Source organism: Tauraco erythrolophus, chromosome 2 (assembly GCF_009769465.1).
Source record: "Tauraco erythrolophus isolate bTauEry1 chromosome 2, bTauEry1.pri, whole genome shotgun sequence".
Classification (NCBI taxonomy): domain Eukaryota; kingdom Metazoa; phylum Chordata; class Aves; order Musophagiformes; family Musophagidae; genus Tauraco; species Tauraco erythrolophus.
Genome location: NC_141466.1, coordinates 73,105,983 through 73,120,079, shown reverse-complemented (window position 1 = coordinate 73,120,079; position 14,097 = coordinate 73,105,983). Strand labels below are relative to the sequence as shown.

The 14,097-nt window shown below is 72.4% G+C and overlaps 2 protein-coding genes across 4 annotated transcripts; one reads left to right on the top strand and one right to left on the bottom strand.

Moving 5' to 3' along the window:
* Positions 1-211: 211 nt before the first annotated feature.
* On the top strand, positions 212-6,300 carry LOC147529225 (cGMP-dependent protein kinase 1-like). The gene is made up of 20 exons (XM_086625846.1): positions 212-241; positions 765-976; positions 1,055-1,221; positions 1,516-1,629; positions 1,698-1,803; positions 2,276-2,339; positions 2,489-2,566; positions 2,652-2,740; positions 3,268-3,333; positions 3,417-3,464; positions 3,931-3,975; positions 4,459-4,597; positions 4,723-4,853; positions 4,955-5,044; positions 5,128-5,269; positions 5,350-5,513; positions 5,588-5,704; positions 5,928-5,990; positions 6,064-6,139; positions 6,214-6,300. The coding sequence occupies exons 1-20, from the start codon at positions 212-214 to the stop codon at positions 6,298-6,300; spliced, it is 2,028 nt and encodes a 675-aa protein (XP_086481972.1).
* A 370-nt stretch (positions 6,301-6,670) lies between these two features.
* Positions 6,671-13,507, bottom strand: EMILIN1 (elastin microfibril interfacer 1). Of its 3 annotated transcripts, XM_086624865.1 has the most exons (9): positions 13,335-13,507; positions 11,149-11,274; positions 10,275-10,486; positions 9,095-10,194; positions 8,425-9,025; positions 7,766-7,873; positions 7,625-7,642; positions 7,185-7,319; positions 6,671-7,002 (listed from the first exon to the last, which is right to left on the bottom strand). In XM_086624865.1, the coding sequence occupies exons 1-9, from the start codon at positions 13,505-13,507 to the stop codon at positions 6,671-6,673; spliced, it is 2,805 nt and encodes a 934-aa protein (XP_086480991.1). The 3 variants fall into 3 exon arrangements, with proteins under 3 accessions (XP_086480991.1, XP_086480975.1, XP_086480983.1); XM_086624849.1 differs by having other exon boundaries at positions 8,425-10,194; XM_086624857.1 differs by having other exon boundaries at positions 8,425-10,194; positions 10,278-10,486.
* Between the last annotated feature and the right edge of the window lie 590 nt (positions 13,508-14,097).

Below are 14,097 nucleotides of genomic sequence, written 5' to 3'. Positions count from 1 at the left end.
CCCCCTCCACCCTGCCGCCGTCGCCGAGCACGGGGAGAGGATCTGGGTGCAGGCTGGGGTGCGGGGCTGGGTGCAGGTTGGGGTGCAGCGGGGTGAGCAGGCGCAGGTGTGGCACGTGCTGGGCGGGGGTGCTCGGAAGGCCGCGGAAGCGCCACTGGGCAGGTTAATGTGTCACTGGGATGGGATGAGGCGGCAGCGCGGGCGGGAGGGGATGGCGGCGGCAGCGGGAGTGGCGGCGCAGGTAGGCTGCCGGGTACGAGACGGGGAGTGGGGCTGAGCCCCCTGGCACCAGCAGCAGCCGCAGCCCCGGGGGGGATGGGACGGGTTGCTGCGTCCTCGTGCTGTGCCATGCCGTGCCAGGGGCTGTGCCGAGGCCCCTCCAGCCTTCCTCCTGCCGGCGGCACAACCTTTGCACGGGGCAGAGAGCGCCTGGGCACAGTGCCTGTGGGAGCCTGCACCCACCTGGGGCCGGGGCCGGGGCCGGGGCTGACCCCGCCAGCGGCCATGTGGGGCTGGGGACCCTCAGAGCTGCTGGTGCCAAGGATTTGTGGTGCTGGACGTCTCACCTGTGCCATGCTGTGCCAGGCAGTGCCGAGCCAAGGCTGGCAGCACTGTGCTGGGCTGGGCTGTGCCTCCGTGTCCCAGGGAGCATCTCCCCTCTGTGCCCTGACGGGTGTGGGTGGCTCTGCAGCCAGGGGCTGGTGCCGTGGCAGGGTGCTGCCACACTGCCATGCTGCCCGCTGCCTGCCCACCTGCACCTGCAGGACGCTGGGACCAGTTGCAGCAGCACAGGGATGGACAAGCAGCTGCGGGAGCTGCGGCTGCAGGAGGAGCGGAGCTTCCTTCAGAGTGTGGTGCGGGATGAGGCTGTGGAGCAGCCCCCTGGCTGGCAGGACAGCCGGGCACCGGCCATCGTCCCTGAGCCCCTCACCAGCGATGCCACCCTTCGCGTACTCGACAGCCCCAAGTCTCCCAGGTAGCCAGTGGAGTAGGGAGGCCGCAGGGCCGGGGCCAGAGGTCCAGTGCTGCCCTGCCCGTGTCCCCACACCCCCAGGGACCTCACCTTGATCATGGAGGCAGCGGGACGCAGCGAGTTCCTGAGGCGTCTTGGAGAGGGGTGCCTGGAGGCACTGGCCCAGAGCTTCACCCCCGTCTGCCACGGCCCCGGTGACACCGTGCTGGCCGAGGGCACCGAGGGCACCGCCATGTACATTGTGGCAGGTGAGACCGCGGGGCCGGCACGTGGGGGGGTGCCACATGTGTGCAGGTGTGCAGGCGTCCGTGCCCGTGCAGGGATGTGCATCAGGGTGAGCTCATCTGCTTCGTCTGCCATGGATGCCCATGCGTGTTGGGCTGCAGCACATGCGTGCACCTGCGCACACCCATGGGTGTGCACACATGCACCTACACGAGGCCACCTGCTGCAGGGCGCTGCCATGTGCACGTGTGTGTGCATATGTGTGCGTGTCCACACGCGTGTGCGGTGCTGCCCGCTGCAGCCGTGTCTCTCTGCAGAGGGGCAGCTCAGCGTGAGCCAGCGGGGCCGGCAGCTCCGCACGCTGGGGCCGGGGGACGTGTTCGGGGAACTGGCCATCCTCTACCACTGCAAGCGCACGGCCACCGTGCGGGGTAAGGGCAGCCCCCCACCCCACAGGCCCCGCAGCCCCACGGCCCCCCCTGACACCCCTGTGCCACAGCGCTGGGCCCCGTGCGCCTCTGGGCCATCGACCGGCAGTGGTACCGCACCATCGCCACCAACAACGCCAAGCAGAGACGAGCTGAGCTGCTGGGCTCCCTGCGGACGTGAGTGGGGCCTGGCACCCACCAGCACTGCCCTGCGGCACCCACTGCTCCGGGCCTCACGCCTGGACCCCCTTGGGGGTGCCGGCCCCTCCATCCAATCCCCATCCCATCCCCATTCCTATTCCCATCTGATCCCCATTCCCATCCCCATCCCATTTCATCCCATCCCATCCTCATCCTGGTTCCCATCTGATCCCTGTTCCCATGCTCCACCTCTGCCACATCCCCATCACTAACCTTGTCCCATCCCCAACCCCATCCTATCCCCGTCCCCATCCTCAATCTCCATCCCCATCCCCATCTCCTCCTCGGCCTCTCCATTCCCTTCCCCATCCCTGCCTTGCCCACCGGCTCTGCTGGGCTCCAGCCTGCAGGAGCCCAGGCAGGGCAGGGTGCAGGCAGAGGGTGCAGGCAGGGTGCAGGCAGGAGGCAGGCAGGGTGCAGGAGCCCAGCCGATCCCTCTCCCTCGCAGGGTGCAGTGGCTGCAGGACCTCTCTGACAGCCACCTCTGCAAGCTGCTGGACGCCATGGAGGAGGTGGGTGGGTGCCCGGGAAGGGACCTCCGCCCGGCCCCCAGCGGCGCGCCCTGGGGGGCTGGGTCACGTCCCTATGGGGGGGTCGGGGATGCCTGCCCCCCACCTGCCCACCTGCCTGCCCCCTTGCCCACCCCATCCCACCCCCTCAGTGCACCTTCGCGCCCGGACACGTCATCATCCACGAAGGGGACGAGGGAGAAAACTTCTACATCATTCTGAAGGGAGAGGTGGGTGCAACACCCTGACGCACCCACCCACCCCCCTTGCCGCTCTGGGACCCCCGGCCCCGCTCAGCCTGTCCTGCTGCCACAGGTGCGGGTGAGCCGTCGGGCAGGAGGGCGAGAGGAGCTGATCCGCGTCCTGGGCCCCGGGGAGCACTTCGGGGAGCTGGCCCTGCTGCGGTACGTGCCCCCCGCACCCCCGGCGGTGACACGTTCCCCCCGCAGTGACACCACCCCTCAGTGACACCCTGCCCACTGCCTGTGGGATCCCCAGGGCATCCCTGGTGCTCTAGGGTAGGGCACGTGCCAGCCCCCTGGCACCAGCTCCCCGTGCACCCCCTCTCCCCATGCACCCTCTCCCCTCCGTACACATCCCCCTGCACATCCCTTCTCCCGTGCACACCTCCCCCCATGCGCACACCCCACCCCGTACGCACCTCCCCGCACACCCATTCTACTGTGCACACCTCCCCCCCACGCATCTCCCCCCATGAACTCCCTCCATGCACCCCCTCTATGCACACCCCCCCCCTTGCAGCTCCATGCACACACCCATGCGCTCCCCCCATGCATCCCCTCCATGCAACCCTCCCCCCATGCACACTTCCCAAGCACTGCCCCATGCATCCCCCCTATTCCCCCCCCATCCCCATGCCCCTCTCCATCTCACGCCTCCCCCCTGCCCCGTGACCCCCGCCTCTGCGCAGGAACACCCCACGGACGGCGTCGTGCCAGGCCCAGGGACACGTCACCTGCGTCACCGTGGCCAAGGAGTGGGTGTCCCCACATCCCCCTCGCTCCTGCCCCTGCGGGTATACGGCTGAGACCCCCCCGCGACACCTCCTCTGCCCCACAGGGACTTCCTGGAGATCAGCCCCTTCTGCCCACAGCAGCCCCTGGAGCCGTGAGTGTCCCTGGAACCCCCAGGACCTCCAACCCCTTGGGGGACCCCAGGGCAGTACTGGGATCCATGGGCCCTGGGGAGATTCCTCGCATGGGGGAGCTTTGCTCCAGCCGCGCATCTCGTGTCCTGCGGGGGGGAGGCAGAGAGATGGGGGAGGTCGGGGCCTGGGGGTGTCTGGGGTGGGGAGACCCAGGGCGATGGGTGCTGCAGGGTGGGCGGGGGCAATGGTCTTGGCAAGGGGGGGTGTGGTGTGGCCCCCCCCCCGCTCGCTCTCTTATCCCCCGCCCCTCGGCCGCCCCCCCCCAGGCAGCCCCTCCCTGGCCCCTCACATGGATCTGGGTTCCCCCGCACCCTGTGCTTGTCCCTGGGGGCTGTGGGGAGGGGAGCGTGGGGAGGGGGCTGCGCAGATGCCCGAGGCTGAGCGGGTACCGGTTCTTCTGTGCCCCTCGGGTTCCCGCCACCCCAGAAACGCGTCTGAGACAGAGAGGCCGGTGTCCAAGGATGCGGGGCGGTGAGTGGGGAATGGGGGGTGTGTGGGGTGGGATGGGGATTGGATGGGGACGGGGGAGGGTTGGAGATGGGGGTGGGATGGGGGTGAGGTGGAATGGGATGGGGATGAGATGGGGATGGAATGGGATGGGCACAGGGACAGGGCCACCCTGCCCTGGGACCGGGCTCCCTGGCCTCAGGGCACGGATGTAGGTGGCAGTGGAGGGGTCAGACAGCAGCGAGTCGGCCAAGGCCCAGCCCCGTGCTAGGGGTCCAGCTGGTCGACACGGGGTCCTGGAGGTCCCTCTGGGTGCTGTACTGTCCCCATGGCCTAGCCTGACAGTACCGGGGTCCCCAGGGTCCCGCCTGGTGCTGGGGGTTCCCAAAGTCCGACCCAGTGCCGTCCCCGGGGAGCAGCTGGGGGTCTCACACCCCGGCAGGGTTGGGGGTCAGCAGCCCCACGGCACTGGTGCGGGTGCTGCAGGGCTGTGGCCTGCACCCACAGGGGCTGGGAGTCCCCGAGCCTGCAGCAGCCCCTGGCACCCGTGCGGCTGGAGGACCTGGCAGCTGTGCGCTACGAGGAGGGGCAGCGGCAGGGCCAGCGTGTTGTCCTGGGCACTGGAGGCTTCGGCAGGGTCGAGCTGGTGAGAGCCAGACCCCGCACCCCAGCCAGCCCCCGGCCTCCTGACCTGTCCCGTGGCAGCCAGCAGTGCTTGTCCCGGTGCCCATGGCGGTGCCCGTCCTGGTGCCCACAGCCACCCATGCCCAGGTGCGGTGCCAGGAGCGGCTCTTTGCACTGAAACGCATCCGCAAGGACTGGGTGGTGCGGACACAGCAGCAGGAGCACGTGCGCACGGAGCGGCGGGTGCTGGAGCGCAGCCGCAGCCCCTTTGTTGTGGGGTGAGAGGGGGGGGCTGTGGGGTGGGGGGCAGCCGTGCCAGGGTTGGGGTGGTGCGGCCGCTGGCTGTGCCGAGGGCCCGCTGACCCCTTGCTGCCGGCAGGTTTTTCGGCACCTTCCGGGACGGGCAGTACGTTTACCTGCTGCTGGAGTTCTGCCAGGGTGGTGAGCTGTGGACCAAACTACGTGAGATGTACGGAGCTTGGGCGAGTGCGGGGCTGCGGCCGCAGTGCCGTGCTGTGCCGTGACATCCGATTGCCGGTCCCTTCCATACAGGCGCTTCTTCGAGGAGCCGCTAGCTGTGTTCTGCTGTGCCTGCGTGGTGCAGGGCCTCGAGTACCTGCACGGCCATGGCATCGTCTACCGTGACCTGAAGCCCGAGAACCTCATGCTGGACCAGCGTGGCTACGTCAAGCTGGTACCGGAGCGAGCGTCCCAGACAAAGAGGGGATGGCGGGGGCCGGGGGCATGGGGGGCTGACAGTGCCAGTGCCTGCAGGTTGACTTCGGCTTCGCCAAGGAGCTGGAGCGGGGAGAGAAGACTTACTCCTTCTGCGGGACCCCCGAGTACCTGGCGCCTGAGATGCTGCGCCAGGAGGGCCACGACTTTGCCGTCGACTTCTGGATGCTGGGCATCCTCGCCTTCGAGCTGCTGGTGGGCAGGTGAGTGGGCACCCCTGGGGCCGGCCGAGACCCCTGCCGCCTGCGCCGAGATCCCACCCGCCCATGCCCTGCAGGCCCCCCTTCCACAGCGCCGACCCCCAGCAGATCTACAGCCGCATCCTGGACGGTGTCTTCTCCTTCCCCGCGTTCCTTGGCGAGGCCGCCTGCTCCCTCATTGGCAAACTCTGCAGGTGCCCAGGGCGCCCAGCGTGGGGTCCGGCGAGGGTGGGGGGACACAGGGGGTGCTGGGTGCAGCAGGGTGCCTGGACAGGGTCGAGGTGCACATGGGTGCACCCTGGCACCCTGGCGTGCACACAGCGGTGCCCCGGGTTCATGGTTGCACCCCAGTGTGCATGCCCTGGTGCGTGGGGGTGCCCCCCCTGCCCAGCCCCTGCCCCACTCATGCCCTTGCAGGCGCCGTCCGGGGCAGCGCCTGGGGAACACGGCCAGTGGCATCCATGGCATCAAAAAGCACAGGTGAGGGTGGGGGACGGGAAACGGGACCCCGTGCCCCCCCACGGCCCCTCCTGCATCTCTCCCCCACCCCCAGGTGGTTCGGGGCCCTGAAGTGGCGGAAGCTCTCGCTGCGGCAGCTGGAGGCACCGACTCTTCGCCTGCTCAAGCAGGTGAGGGGGGGGGGGCCTCGGATGGGTGCTGCTGGTGGGCAAAAAGGGCTGGCTCTGACCCCAGCCCCCTCCAGGGACCCCCCTACGTCAACTTCAAGCGTTTCTCGGTTGACTGGACGCCAGCGGAGGACGAGTTCTCGGGCTGGGACGAGGATTTCTGACAGCAGCAGGAATCCTGGGACCATGCTGGGACCCCCAGACTGGGCCAGCTGCGCCCCCTCCCTGCCGCACCCCCAGGGCAATAAATCGCATCCCACAGCCGGGCGCAGGAAGGAGCCAGAGCCACGGGTACAAAACCCGGTGCCGCGTCTTTATTTCGTGGGGGGCAGTGGGGGGCCGGGGTGGACGGTGTGGGGATGTGGGGCTGGGGCGCGTGGCAGTGGGGGAATGAGGGGTGAGGGGTGCTGATAAATAACGGGGCAGGTGGAGGAGGGGGGGTGTCCTGCCGGGGTGTGGGGACCCCCCGGCCCGGCCATGCCCCCAGGCGGCCGGCAGCCCCGTGCCGGGGGGCAGCTGGAGGGTGCAGCAGCTCTAGGGCTCGTCGGCGTCGTAGAGCAGCGCCCCGCTGAAGACGGTGAGGGGCTCGTCGGGCGCGTGGGCCAGGCGCCCCGACACCAGGTCCACGCAGAGCGTCTCGCCGGCGGCCAGCGGCAACAGGAGGCTGAAGACGCCGAGCGTGCCGGGGCTGGGCTGCAGCGCCGCCACCGGCTCCTTCTCCAGCCCCTCGGGCTGGAAACCGGCCGAGTCCAGGCGGGCGATGCCCTGGTTGGAGCGCGACAGCACGGCCTCCAGCTTCTCGCCCTTGTGCCCCGTCAGCACCGCGCTCACCAGGTACCGCCCGCTCACTGGTGCTGTGAAGGTGCCTGCGGCGGGGGGTGGTGGGCATCAGTGCCGGCAGCCGCCGTGTCCCGAGCGCCACCAGGACGGGCTGGGCACCTCGAGGACCCTGTGTGCTGTGGTCGCATCACACCCCAGGACAGCGCTTTGCCTGTGGCCACACAGCTCCCAGCCGCCCCATACCCAGCAGTGCCACGCGGGTGCTCACCCGTCTCGGGGTCGTAGGCACCGCCGTCGTTGAGCAGGACCTGGTCGAAGGGAACGGTGCCCGGCTCCGTGCGCTGGGTGCTCAGTGCGGCCGAGAAGGCGATGCGGGGCACAGAGCCTGGCTCCCCTACCTCGCCTGGGCACCGCGTCAGGACGGAGCACCCTGACCCGGCACCCTCCCCCTCCCCCAGGCACCCTCAGCCCCTGACCCCCCCCATACCTGCCCCATTGCTGCGTCCGTGCCCCCTCCCACAACCACATCCCCCAGCTCCTCTGTCCCCAGCTGCACCCATCGCTGCCCTGCCCAGTGCCTTGTGCCCCTCCCGCTTTCACCACCCGCTCACCTTGTCCCAGCCCACCTCCCCCAGCTGCCATCACAGCCCCCCCACCCCACGCCCTCTTGCCTCCCAGGCTCCAGCCCCCCATGCCCCCCGGCCCTACCTCTTTCTCCTGGCAGCCCTAGGAGGGAAGGGGAGGAGGGGGCTGCAGGGCTGGCATGGGACGGGACCCCAGAGCACAGGGTCCGGCCACACCAGTGCTGCCCTGCTGTGTGGGACGGGGCATGGGGGGGCTGCTCCTTACCGGGGGGGCCCATGGGGCCTTCTTCTCCATCCTTGCCTGGGGGCCCAGCGGGTCCGGGGGGGCCCATCTCGCCCATGGGGCCGGCGGGTCCAGGGGGGCCGGGGGGGCCTGAAGGGATGATGGGGTCAGGGCCGCCTCGGCCCCACACCCCCTGCCCTCACCCCACAGCCCCCACACCTTGCACCCCCGTGTCCCCACACCTCGCGTCCCCATGTCCCATGGTTTGTGTCCCCCCTGTCCCCACAGCTTGTGTCGCCATGGCTCAAGCCCCCACACCCCAAGGACCTGCACTGCCGCGTCCCCATGGCTTGTGTCTCCGTGTCCCCCTGACTTGCATCCCCATGTCCCTGCATCCCACAGGCCCATGTCCCCATGGCTTGCGTCCCCATGGCTTGCATCCCCATGTCTCGATCCCCCACAGTCCCATATCCCACAGCCCCATGTCCCTGTGGCCGGAGTCCGCACATCCCCATGACTTGCATCCCCATGTCTTGTGTCCCCATGACTTGCGTCCCCATGTCCCCACAGCCCCATAGCTTGCTTCTCCATGACTTGCATCTCCACCACCCCACGTCCCCATGTCTTGTGTCCCCACATCCCCCGGCCCCCTCCGCCCCCCCGCGGGACCTGCACCCCCCCGGCCCGCGCCCCCCGCGCACCGGCGCGCTCGACGCGGAGCAGCTCCCGCCGCACGTGCTCCACGCTGCCGTTGAGGGCGCCGAGGCGGCGCGGGAGGGGCTCGAGCGTCTGCAGCGCCTTCTCGAGCAGCGCCGCCCGCTGGCGCGCGGTGCCGTTCAGCTCGCGCACGGCGCCCCACAGCGCCGCCACGTGCCGGCCCAGCCCCTCGCGCACGTCGCGCAGCGACCCCGCCACCCCGTCCAGCTGCTCGCACACGCGCTCCAGCCCGGCCACGCGCGCCTCGAGCCCCGCCCCCGCGCACGCCGCCCCGCCCCCGCCGCGCGCCAGCTCCCCCGCCAGCCGCTCCAGCTGCTCCTCGCGCTCGGCGTCGCGCGCCGCCGCCGCCGCCGCCGCTCCGTCCAGCTCCGCCACCACGCGGTCGGTGATGGCGCCCAGCTGCCGCTGCCGCCCGTCCAGCCGCTCCAGCTCGGCCTGCAGCCCGTGCACGGTGCCGTTCAGCCCGCCCAGCCCCAGCAGCGCCGCCGCCAGCTCGGCCCGCAGCGCCCGCAGCTCCGAGGGCGACGGGCCGCCGAAGACGCCGAACCCCTCCAGCGGCGCCTCTTCCTCCTCCTCCTCCTCCTCCTCCTCACCCGCCGCCGGGGCGGTGGGGCCGGGCTGCGGCGGGCGGCAGGCGGCGGTGCAGGCGTCCACCTCGGCCCGCAGCCGCTCCAGCTCCCGCGGCGGCAGCGAGGCGCAGCCCCCGGGGCAGGGGCCGCCGCCGGGACCCCCCAGCTCGGCCTCCAGCCGCGCCGTCCGGTTGCGGAGCTCCGCCAGCTCCTCCGCCAGCGCCGCCCCCGCCTCCCCCCGCAGCCCCCCGGCCCGCAGCCGCCCCTCGGTGTCCTGCAGCCGCCGCTCCAGCTGCCGCAGGAGGGGGCCGAGCGGCTCGTCCCGCCCGCCCGCCGTCGGGGCCGGGGGCTCGAGGCAGGGCTGGCCGCAGCGGGCCAGCAGCCCCTCCAGCTCGGCCAGGCGGGCTCCGCGCTGCGCCCCGCTGGCCGCCAGCCCCTCCACCGCCCGGCTCAGGTTGGCCAGGCGGCCCGGCAGCTCGCCCTGCCGCCCCTCCGCCTCCGGGGGCGGCCACGGACCGGCCCGCGTCGCGTTCAGCCGCCCCTCCAGCTCCGCCAGCCGCCGGGCCAACACCGGCCCCTGCCCGCCCGGCCCCGCCGCCGCCGCCGCCGGGGGCAGCCCCTCCAGGCGCCGCTCCAGCTCCGCCAGCCGCCGGTGCAGCTCGTCTGGTGGCGGGGCGGCGGCGGCGGGGGGCGCGGGGGCCAGGCGGCTGCTGAGGCTGCTGATGTGCCGCTGCACCGACTCCACCGCGTCCCGGTTGCGCTGGTCCACCGAGCCCACCAGCTTCTCCAGCTCCCGCATGCGCTCCCGGTCTTCCGCCGCCTGCCGCCGCAGCCCCTCGGTACCAGCCGCGCAGGCGGCACAGGTCTCCTGCAGCCGTTGCTCCAGCTCGTGCAGCGCCGCGGCCGCTCCCGGCTCCCCCGCCACCACTGGGACCTGGCGGCCGCTCTCCTGGCGATGCAGGCGGTTCTCCAGCTCCTCCAGCCGCCGCTGGACATGGCTCAGCACCTCCCGCACCTCAGCCGGGGCCGCCGCGTCAGCTGGCTGCTCGCCCTCGAGGCCGCCGGCTGCCGCTCGGCGTGGGTGCTCGGGTGGCGTCTCCTGCCCGGCGCGCAGCTCCTCCACCTGCTCGCTCAGCCGCCGCACCTGCTCCTCCAGCCGCCGCACCTTCTCCGCGTCCGCGCCACCTGCCGCCGCACCTCACCGTCAGCATCACGGCCGCGCCCGGGCCGCCCTGCCGGCATGTCAGCCTCCTGCCCGCCAGCGCTACCTTCGCCCCCCAGTCCACTCAGGGGGTTGCCGAAGCCGGAGAGCGTGGGGCGGCCGGGCCGGGGCCGGGGGCGGCTGGTGGGCTGGGGGGATGCTGGCGCTGGCCCCTCGGCACAGTCCTCGCCCGAATAGCCCTGGCAGCAGCGCCAGGCCAGCTCCGACACCGTTCTCTGCGCCACTTTGTAGCGGGGCCGCAGGAAACTGCGGTACCTGTGGGCACAGGAGACCCTGAAGTCCCTGGCCGAGCAGCATGGGCAGACAAAAGGGAGCACTGGGTGGGGGTCTGGGGCATGGGGAGCTGGACTGGTCCGGAGTCAGCAGGGGTCGGGGGGGGAGAGCCCTCAGCCCCTGGCTCCTGCTGGCACTCTGCTCCCTGGTCTCAGGTCACGCCAAGGGCTGCCAGCCCCGTGCGTGCGGAGGTGTCGGGCAGCGGCGTGGGGCTGGGCAGTGCGAGCAAAACCACACTCGGGCCATGGTCACGGCATGGCTGGGCCCCCGCCGACACCCAACCTCTTGCTCAACCGCCAGCGGCCGGGGGGGCTGTCCCTGCCCAGCCCTGCCATGCACTGGCATCACCCCGCGCTGCCCACCCCGCCACCGAGCACCGGCCTGGAGATGTGGCCCGGGCGCAGGGTGCACAGGAGGTCCCCGTGTGCGCCTCGTGGGGGCTGCCGGCCGGGCGGGCACAGGGGCCGGTCACTCACCCACCCAGCACCGCTTGAGGCTGCCCAGCTCTTGCGAAAAAGTAAACATGACCCGGGGTGGATAAACACCGGTGGCGGTGGCGAGGGGGGGGCACGGGACCGTGGCCAGACCTGTCTCTGGCTCGGCTCCAAGGCCCCCCAACCCCCTGAACCCCTAGCCCCACTCACGCCAGGACGCGGGGGCACTGGAGCTGCCCCCAGCCGCAGGGCTGGTAATCTGGCTTCACGAAGCTCTCAACGCCATCCTCCACCACGCAGGTCACGCTGCGCGTCACCACATAGGCACACCAGTTCCTGCGGGAAGGGGTCAGGGTGCCCATCCAGCACACGCCCGGCATCGTTCTGGCACCACCGGGCATTGTCCCACCACTCGCCCAGCATCGCCCACCAACACACCAGGCATCCCCCTGGCACGCACTGAGCCCCTCCCAGCATGTGCCTGTGCTCACCCTGCCGGCCCCACCGGTAGCTGCTGTCGTGACTAACCCAGTGCCGTGAGGTTAATGGGCCGGATCCTGCCCCATGCCGGAGCTCTCTCATCTCTGCTCTGCCCAGCAGCCCAGAGCACCAGGGCCCTCTGCCAAACCACGGCAGGGGCCGGTGGCACCGCAGGAGTGGCCACAGCCCCCGGCCATGGGGCAGCCGCTGGGGAGCCCAGTGGGGACGGGGGCTCCGCCTGTGGGGTTCAGGGCGGCCAGGCAGGGTTTGAGGTTCCAGGCACCCCATCACACTGTGCTGTGGCCCCACATCCTGCCCCATTGCTGCCCCACATGTCCCCGGTCCTCTCTGCACTGGTGGTGCAGGGGCAGCCAAGGCCCAGCCCCGCCATGTCCATTGCACCCTCCAAACCAGGAGTCTGCAAGCGGGTCGGGGTCAAGTCCCCCCGAGCCAGAGTGGATGGTGGGGGCAGGGGGACGGCAACCTTGTGGGCGCACTGCTCCCCCCAGCCACATCGGGGACAGACCCTGGCCCCACAGCACGGGACCCCAGCCCAGCCCCACAGGCTGCAGGGACCCCAGCCCCACGGCGTGAGACCCCAGCCCAGCCTCACAAGCTGCAGGGACCCCGGCGCAGCCTTATATGGTGCGAGCCCGGAGCCCGGGGCCCAGCCCCGACCCAGCACCCCCAGCCCCACACACAGCAGCCCCCGGACAGCCCCCCGGGGCGCGACCCCGGGCCCCCGGCCCCCCGCGGCGAAAGCCAGGCTGCGCTGCGGTGGGGGGCCCGCGGAGCCGCGGCCGGTTCCCGTCAGCCCGGCTGGCTCCCCTCAGGCCCCGGCTGGATTCCAGCTCCTCCCCGGGGGCCGACGGGAATTCCTGCGCCGACCGACGGCCCCCCCTCGCCTCCCTCCTCCCTTTCCCGGCCCCCTCAGCCCCACACCCGTGGGACCCTGCGACACCCCAGCCCACCCTGGGGCTGCTCTCAGCGCCCGGGACCGGGGAAGTCCATATCCCGCGGATGGGATGGGGATGGGATGGGACGAGAGCCCCTCCTGAAAGGGCAGGGGGTGGGGACGGGCCACTGTGCCCCTCACCCAGGCACAGAGAGGGGCTGCTGCACCCCCTAAGCCATGGGGATGGGTCGCTGCGCCCCTCAACCCGTGAGGAGCCCCTGCTGCGCCCCCAAAGCCGCAGGTAAACGCTCAGCTTCGTCCGTGCCCCGCCAGGGCGCTGTGGGGCTGGGCTGGGGGTCCTGACCCACGTCCTCCCCTTTCCAGGCAGCCCCACGCCCGCAGCCGGTCCTGCCACCCTTCCCGGGGCGGCCACGGGGCCGTGCCGGTGCAGCTCCACCCCATATGGCCACGCTGATGTGGCCACGGGGCGCCTGTGACCCCCACCCTGGCGTGGGGCCGCCTCCAGCGCCCCTCGACCCACGGGCACAAGGTGCTCCGCGCCAGGCCCCGGCCCGGCCCGGGCAGGGATGCGGACGGGGACACACGGTGGGCCCCTCCGGGCCCCTCCAACCTTCCCCATCCCCGACGGCGCAGGAGCAGCCCCGGGATCCCCGGTCGGCACGGCTGCCGCCACCGCGCCCAGCGCCCGAGCCGCTGACGGCACCTGCCCCCGGCCCCCGCCCTCCACGTGCAGCCACCGGGCACCGGCACTGGGGACGGTAGGTGAGCGAGGGGCGGGGGCGGCCCCTCCGCCAGCTCCCAGCGCCGTCCCCGACACCCGGCCCGGCGGCGCCCGCCGGTGACCGGGCCCGGCGCCCCGACGCCCCCGGGACCGGCCGGTTCGTTCCTGGGGGCTCCGCGGCGTCGGGGCGGACGGCTGCGCCCCTGCTCCCCACCCCCGCTATTCCCCTCCGGTGCTCCCGCTCAGTAGGGGTCCCCTCCCGGCGCCCCCGGCTCCTACCTGTGCCGGCCGGCGGTCCGGGCAGCGCTGGGGGCGGCGGCGGGGCCCTGCGGGGCGGCGGCCGGGACGGAGCCGAGCGGGGCGGCCCCGCCGGTGTAGAGGCTGTACCTGGGGGGAAAGTTGGCGGCCAGGGCCTGGGCGGCCAGGAGGCACGGCCAGAGCCAGGGGGCCATGACGGACGGGCGGGCGGCTCGGCCCGCTTCGGCGCGGCTCAGGAGCGCTCGGCGCGTCCCGTCGCGGCTCCGTCCCTCCCGGCTCTGCGCGGCTCGGCTCTGCCCTCCCCTCCCCTCGGCCGCGCCTCGGCCGGCCCCTCGCCGCCAGAGCCGCCCCGGCGCTGCCCGCCGACGGGGTCCCCGGGGCCCCCCGCTTCCTGCCCGCCGCGGCCCCCGGCGCTGCCCCGGCCTCCGCCGGGCACCGCGGCCCCCGCCCCCGCCGCCCGCACATCTGCTTCTCATTAGGCCGGGACGCCGGCGGGGACGGGAAGGAGGGACGGGGGAAGCCAGAGGAGCCGGGCAGGGGGCCAGGGCTGCAGGCAGCCGCCGCGGCCGGTGATACCGCCACGGGTTCCCCCGCTCCGCTTCGCTCGGCACTGCCACGGCCTCGCAGGGCCACGATCTCCAGTGGCACTCCAGCCCTTGCACAGCCACGATCTCCATCCAGCGGCACCCGAGCCCTTCCACAGCCACAGTCTTGCACGGCTCCCCACATCTCACGTGGCCACGGCCATGGCCTCCCGCAGCGCCCTGCTCCTCATCTGTGCGAG

Excerpts from the sequence above, each read along its gene's own strand:
- LOC147529225 (XM_086625846.1), top strand. The coding sequence starts at position 212 with ATGGCGGCGGCAGCGGGAGTGGCGGCGCAG. Across the intron at positions 3,976-4,458 it reads GTGTCCAAGGATGCGGGGCG|GGGCTGGGAGTCCCCGAGCC; the intron begins GTGAGTGGGGAA and ends CTGCACCCACAG. Across the intron at positions 5,045-5,127 it reads TGGACCAAACTACGTGAGAT|GCGCTTCTTCGAGGAGCCGC; the intron begins GTACGGAGCTTG and ends CCTTCCATACAG.
- EMILIN1 (XM_086624849.1), bottom strand. The coding sequence starts at position 13,507 with ATGGCCCCCTGGCTCTGGCCGTGCCTCCTGGCCGCCCAGGCCCTGGCC. Across the intron at positions 10,487-11,148 it reads CAGTGCCCCCGCGTCCTGGC|GTACCGCAGTTTCCTGCGGC; the intron begins GTGAGTGGGGCT and ends CTGTGCCCACAG. Across the intron at positions 7,874-8,424 it reads GCTCCGCGTCGAGCGCGCCG|GCCCCCCCGGCCCCCCTGGA; the intron begins GTGCGCGGGGGG and ends TCATCCCTTCAG.